Source organism: Salmo salar, chromosome ssa21 (assembly GCF_905237065.1).
Source record: "Salmo salar chromosome ssa21, Ssal_v3.1, whole genome shotgun sequence".
Taxonomy (NCBI): domain Eukaryota; kingdom Metazoa; phylum Chordata; class Actinopteri; order Salmoniformes; family Salmonidae; genus Salmo; species Salmo salar.
The window spans coordinates 56,774,832-56,782,032 of NC_059462.1; the positions used below are offsets into that span (position 1 = coordinate 56,774,832).

The 7,201-nt window shown below is 45.1% G+C and overlaps 1 protein-coding gene across 1 annotated transcript; it reads left to right on the forward strand.

The window, feature by feature from the left end:
• Positions 1-1,533: 1,533 nt before the first annotated feature.
• Positions 1,534-5,973, forward strand: fzd7a (frizzled class receptor 7a). The gene has a single exon (XM_014165733.2). The coding sequence runs from the start codon at positions 2,027-2,029 to the stop codon at positions 3,704-3,706; it is 1,680 nt and encodes a 559-aa protein (XP_014021208.2). The 5' UTR covers positions 1,534-2,026; the 3' UTR covers positions 3,707-5,973.
• Positions 5,974-7,201: the final 1,228 nt, after the last annotated feature.

Genomic DNA, 7,201 nt, shown 5'->3' on the forward strand with positions numbered 1-7,201 from the left:
TATTGTTTACTCCCTGTATGTAGCGGTGTTATTGTTTACTCCCTGTATATAGCGGTGTTATTGTTTACTCCCTGTATATAGCGGTGTTATTGTTTACTCCCTGTATATAGCGGTGTTATTGTTTACTCCCTGTATATAGCGGTGTTATTGTTTACTCCCTGTATATAGCGGTGTTATTGTTTACTCCCTGTATGTAGCGGTGTTATTGTTTACTCCCTGTATATAGCGGTGTTATTGTTTACTCCCTGTATATAGCGGTGTTATTGTTTACTCCCTGTATATAGCGGTGTTATTGTTTACTCCCTGTATATAGCGGTGTTATTGTTTACTCCCTGTATATAGCGGTGTTATTGTTTACTCCCTGTATATAGCCGTGTTATTGTTTACTCCCTGTATATAGCCGTGTTATTGTTTACTCCCTGTATATAGCGGTGTTATTGTTTACTCCCTGTATATAGCGGTGTTATTGTTTACTCCCTGTATATAGCGGTGTTATTGTTTACTCCCTGTATGTAGCGGTGTTATTGTTTACTCCCTGTATATAGCGGTGTTATTGTTTACTCCCTGTATATAGCGGTGTTATTGTTTACTCCCTGTATATAGCGGTGTTATTGTTTACTCCCTGTATATAGCGGTGTTATTGTTTACTCCCTGTATATAGCGGTGTTATTGTTTACTCCCTGTATATAGCGGTGTTATTGTTTACTCCCTGTATGTAGCCGTGTTATTGTTTACTCTTTACTTTTATTCGTTATTCACTGTGCCATTATTTGAATGTTTTATCTTTAACTCTGCACTGTTGGAAATGGACCCATAAATAAGCAGCATTTCACCGTTAGTCTATGAAGCATGTGACAAATGAGTTGAGATTACGCAGCAAAAATATTTCAGGAATGGGCTTTTTTAAGTTTAATAAAAAAATATATATATATATAATTCTGGAGAAATAAAAAGGGGAAAAAAGTTATTTTTTATTTAATTTCACCTTTATTTAACCAGGTAGGCAAGTTCAGAACAAGTTCTCATTTACAACGGCGACCTGGCCAAGATAAAGCAAAGCAGTTGGACAACATACAACAACACAGAGTTACACATGGAGTAAAACAAACATACAGTCAATAATACAGTAGAAAAATAAGTCTATATACAATGTGAGCAAATGAGGTGAGATAAGGGAGGTAAAGGCAAAAAAAAGGCCATGGTGGCGAAGTAAATACAATATAGCAAGTAAAACACTGGAATGGTAGATGTGCAGAAGATGAGTGTGCAACTAAAATAAAGTTATTGCCTTAATTCCCTCAATCCAATCAGGAACGAGACGCAAAGGAAAACAAACCCTGTGATTAGTCGGGAGACCCCATGGTTTTCAGGCGCCCCGCCCTTACGGTGTGGCTCGTGAATGACGGGGGTAACTAGAAACCGACGTCACGTCATCGTGTTCTCTTGTGTGTGTGTGTGTGTGTGTGTGTGTGTGTGTGTGTGTGTGTGTGTGTGTGTGTGTGTGTGTGTGTGTGTGTGTGTGTGTGCCACACCTCCAACTCTGTGGTGTCCAGCAAGGCAACGCTAATGGACAGTTTTGCGCGATAATAAATAAAATTAAAACAGGTGCAAATCTTCTTAACAATATTTAATACATCTACATGCGGAAGGATGTCCAACACAAGCGAGGAGATGCGCGTTGTGGAACCTTCGTTTTAACTGAGGAGACAGTGATTTACTTTCTAAACTGGTGATCCCGAGAAGGAAACGCAAAAGAATACCTCTTTCTAGCGGATTTAAAAAAAAAAAAATATTTTACAACTATTTACAAAGACCTGAGACCGAGAAGTCATGAGAATACGGAGACCATGCGCACGGTTTTGTGGACTTGTACAAGCAGCTTAGACTCGAGATATAAAAAGATTTTCTATTTTTCTATGTAAGAGATCATTTTTCTGGTATATATGAAACTCGACTTTTTGAAAAGGATTTTAATTTTTTTTTTTTACATTTAGGAGTTTATTCGACGTTTTTTTTTATTTTAACTATGGCGGAATCGTTTCATTGGGCAGGTACTGCGCGCTGTGCGCTGGTGATCCTGTGTGCGCTTTTCCCGTTGTGTTCAGGCCAGTACCACGGTGAGAAGGGCATCTCTATACCCGAACACGGCTTCTGCCAGCCCATCTCTATACCCCTCTGTACGGACATCGCCTATAACCAGACCATCATGCCGAATCTCCTCGGCCACACGAGCCAGGAAGACGCTGGGCTGGAGGTACACCAGTTCTACCCGCTGGTCAAGGTCCAGTGTTCCATGGACCTGAAGTTCTTCCTGTGTTCTATGTACGCGCCGGTCTGTACGGTCCTCGAGCAGGCTATCCCGCCGTGCAGGTCCCTGTGTGAGCGGGCGAGACACGGCTGCGAGGCCCTGATGAATAAATTCGGTTTCCAGTGGCCTGAGAGGCTCCGTTGTGAAAATTTCCCCGTTCACGGAGCTGGAGAGATCTGTGTAGGTCAAAACACTTCGGATACAGGTAACCCCACCTCTTACCCAACACCCTACGTTCCTGAGCTCATGACTCTATCCCCCAATATGGGCCGACCGAACCAGCACCAGGAGTTCTCCTGCCCGCTACAACTGCAGGTACCCAACTATCTGAACTACTACTTCATGGGGGTAAAGGACTGCGGCGCGCCTTGCGAGCTCACCAAGCCCGACGGGTTGATGTATTTTCGGGAAGAGGAGGTGAAGTTTGGCCGGCTCTGGGTCGGGATCTGGTCCATTCTGTGCTGTGTGAGCACCCTGTTCACGGTGCTGACCTATCTAGTGGACATGAGAAGGTTCTGCTACCCAGAGAGGCCAATCGTCTTCCTCTCTGGCTGTTACTTCATGGTGGCCACTGCCTACACTGCCGGGTTCATGTTAGAGGATAAAGTGGTGTGTATCGATAAATTCAAGGATACTGGTTATAAGACTGTAACTCAGGGAACTAAGAAAGAGGGCTGTACTATTCTCTTTATGATTGTGTATTTCTTCGGCATGGCCAGTTCTATATGGTGGGTGATTCTGTCCTTCACATGGTTCCTCTCTGCCGGTATGAAGTGGGGGCATGAAGCCATAGAGGCCAACGCTCCGTATTTCCACCTCGCAGCCTGGGCTGTACCTGCTGTTAAAACTATTATCATCCTGGTCATGGGACAGGTGGAAGGAGATCTACTCACAGGGGTGTGTTATGTCGGCATCAACAGTGTGGATTCCTTGCACGGTTTTGTTCTGGCGCCTCTTTTTGTCTACCTGTTCATAGGGACGTCGTTCCTCCTCGCGGGATTTGTCTCTCTGTTCCGGATCAGAACTATCACGAAACACGACGGAACCAAGACGGAGAAGCTGGAAAAGCTTATGGTTCGGATCGGAGTGTTCAGTGTTCTCTACACCGTTCCAGCCACTATCGTCATAGCCTGTTGCTTCTACGAGCAGGCGTTTCGTGAACAGTGGGAAAAAACTTGGCATACACAGATCTGTAAGAGATTTGCGGTGCCTTGTCCGCCAAACAGTTTTGCGCTCATGACCCCAGACTTTACTGTCTTCATGATCAAGTATTTGATGACTTTGATTGTCGGTATCACGTCCGGGTTTTGGATATGGTCAGGAAAAACAGTGCAGTCATGGCGCAGGTTCTATAAGAGACTGAGTGGTAGCAGCAACGAGGGAGAAACGACAGTATGAACATCAATGACAGACTGAGTGGTAGTAACGAGGGAGGAAAGACAGTATAAACATCAATGACAGACTGAGTGGTAGTAACGAGGGAGGAAAGACAGTATAAACATCAATGACAGACTGAGTGGCAGCAACGAGGGAGAAACGACAGTATAAACATCAATGACAGACTGAGTGGTAGTAACGAGGGAGGAAAGACAGTATAAACATCAATGACAGACTGAGTGGTAGCAACGAGGGAGAAACGACAGTATAAACATCAATGACAGACTGAGTGGTAGTAACGAGGGAGGAAAGACAGTATAAACATCAATGACAGACTGAGTGGTAGCAACGAGGGAGGAAAGACAGTATAAACATCAATGACAGACTGAGTGGTAGCAACGAGGGAGGAAAGACAGTATAAACATCAATGACAGACTGAGTGGTAGCAACGAGGGAGGAAAGACAGTATAAACATCAATGACAGACTGAGTGGTAGCAGCAACGAGGGAGGAAAGACAGTATAAACATCAATGACAGACTGAGTGGTAGCAACGAGGGAGGAAAGACAGTATAAACATCAATGACAGACTGAGTGGTAGCAACGAGGGAGGAAAGACAGTATAAACATCAATGACAGACTGAGTGGTAGTAACGAGGGAGGAAAGACAGTATAAACATCAATGACAGACTGAGTGGTAGCAACGAGGGAGGAAAGACAGTATAAACATCAATGACAGACTGAGTGGTAGTAACGAGGGAGGAAAGACAGTATAAACATCAATGACAGACTGAGTGGTAGTAACGAGGGAGGAAAGACAGTATAAACATCAATGACAGACTGAGTGGTAGCAACGAGGGAGGAAAGACAGTATAAACATCAATGACATGGGAATGATATAATAGACTTGTGTCCCAAATGACACCCTACGCCCTATTTAGTGCACTACATTTTTCTGTTGTTGTTGTTGCCAGGGCCCATAAAGTAGTGCACTATAAAGGGAGTAGGGTGCCATTTGGGGATCAGGACAGGACATAGCGCATGGAATAAGACCCATGATGAGTTCAATATGGGGAGGGGGGGGGGGTCCGTGACTCGTGCAGCCCGCCTGCCTCTGGACTGGACCAGCAGAATCCTTTCAGGGGCTTATATATATTAAAAAAACACATTGTGGCTTCCCAGATTCCAAGACACTTTATTGTGCAATGATCATCTGAGGAGGAAACGGATCGTTCCTAATTGTATCGTCATCGCATGTAGGTCAAATTCTGAATCATGTAGAGCCCCCTCGGTCTTTTTAAGAAAGTGTTTTACATCACAGAGGTGATCCTGTAACAATTTTATACAATGAATGACTCTATTCACACTATAGAGCTACTGCTACACCATATAACGCTACTGGCAAGCTTCAGTTAAAGAAAGAATATGTTTGACCCTATGAATTTATACTCCCTTTTTTGTGGTCATTTGTTTGACATTCACAGCCAAGCAGTGACAATCATGTGTATTTTTGTGGCGCAGTAAAAGACTGACAGACATTGCATTTAGAAATGTGATAGAATATGCATGTGTATAGCTGTGGAATTTTGCGAGCTACTACAGTATACATATCTTGTAAAAACATTTTTTTTCCACCCCAAAGATTATATCTATTTAGGAAAATAATCATGCAATTTAAAAAAATAATAATAATGTTTTTTTAATGCTGTAAACGGTACCATTTGTAGGCTACCTATACAGTTTCACGGATTAAAATTATATATATATATATACATTTTTTTTTAAATGTCTTGCTTTTGTGGTCAATGTGTAGCCTATGACAACAGTTTGTGTTTAGAAGAATAACTTCTTGTACGTCGATGCCATGATTTAAGGGATAGTTCACTCAAATCCTCACCCTGTAAGCAGTCTATGGACAAGGTAGGACAGCAATCCATGCTTCGGTTTTATTTCCCTGGCACTGTTTACAAATGCTCATGTTTTTCGTGTTCAAAACATTGAAAAATATCTCAAATTGATTGTGAAGCTCAACTAAGTCACTTATACTTGATTTGAACATGATGCCTGGGAAAAAAATGCAGTTATCCAACAATGTGTATGCCACCATCTTGTCTATTTCAAATCTTCTCTCATTGATTGAGACAGGTGGGTGTCCACTCCCAAGTGCCACCCCCCTGCAACTAGACGTGGACGTTTAGAACGGGGAGGCGGGTAGCCTAGTGGTTAGAGGGGGCGGGTAGCCTAGTGGTTAGAGGAGGCAGGTAGCCTAGTGGTTAGAGGAGGCGGGTAGCCTAGTGGTTAGAGGAGGCGGGTAGCCTAGTGGTTAGAGGAGGCGGGTAGCCTAGTGGTTAGAGGGGGCGGGTAGTCTAGTGGTTAGAGGAGGCGGGTAGCCTAGTGGTTAGAGGAGGCGGGTAGCCTCGTGGTTAGAGGAGGCAGGTAGAGCCTAGTGGTTAGAGGAGGCAGGTAGCCTAGTGGTTAGAGGAGGCAGGTAGCCTAGTGGTTAGAGGAGGCAGGTAGCCTAGTGGTTAGAGGAGGCAGGTAGCCTAGTGGTTAGAGGAGGCGGGTAGCCTAGTGGTTAGAGGAGGCAGGTAGCCTAGTGGTTAGAGGAGGCAGGTAGCCTAGTGGTTAGAGGAGGCGGGTAGCCTAGTGGTTAGAGGGGGCGGGTAGTCTAGTGGTTAGAGGAGGCGGGTAGCCTAGTGGTTAGAGGAGGCGGGTAGCCTAGTGGTTAGAGGAGGCGGGTAGTCTAGTGGTTAGAGGAGGCGGGTAGCCTAGTGGTTAGAGGAGGCGGGTAGCCTAGTGGTTAGAGGAGGCGGGTAGCCTAGTGGTTAGAGGAGGCAGGTAGCCTAGTGGTTAGAGGAGGCAGGAAGCCTGGTGGTTAGAGGAGGCGGGTAGCCTAGTGGTTAGAGGAGGCGGGTAGCCTAGTGGTTAGAGGAGGCGGGTAGCCTAGTGGTTAGAGGAGGCGGGTAGCCTAGTGGTTAGAGGAGGCGGGTAGCCTAGTGGTTAGAGGAGGCGGGTAGCCTAGTGGTTAGAGGAGGCAGGTAGCCTAGTGGTTAGAGGAGGCAGGTAGCCTAGTGGTTAGAGGAGGCGGGTAGCCTAGTGGTTAGAGGAGGAGGCAGGTAGCCTAGTGGTTAGAGGAGGCGGGTAGCCTAGTGGTTAGAGGAGGCAGGTAGCCTAGTGGTTAGAGGAGGCAGGTAGCCTGGTGGTTAGAGGAGGCAGGAAGCCTGGTGGTTAGAGGAGGCAGGTAGCCTAGTGGTTAGAGGAGGCGGGTAGCCTAGTGATTAGAGTGTTGGACTAGTAACCGAAAAGGTTGCTGGATCGAATCCCTGAGCTGACAAGGTAAAAAAATCTGTCGTTCTGCCCCCTGAACAAGGAAGTTAACCCACTGTCCCTAGGCCGTCATTGTCAATAAGAATTTGTTCTTAACTGACTTGCCTCGTTAAATAAAAAGATACAAAAATAAATAAAAAAGATGTGTTGTCTTCCAAGTTGGGAATTGACGAGTTATCGATAATTAAAGG

Excerpts from the sequence above, each read along its gene's own strand:
- fzd7a (XM_014165733.2), top strand. The coding sequence starts at position 2,027 with ATGGCGGAATCGTTTCATTGGGCAGGTACTGCGCGCTGTGCGCTGGTG.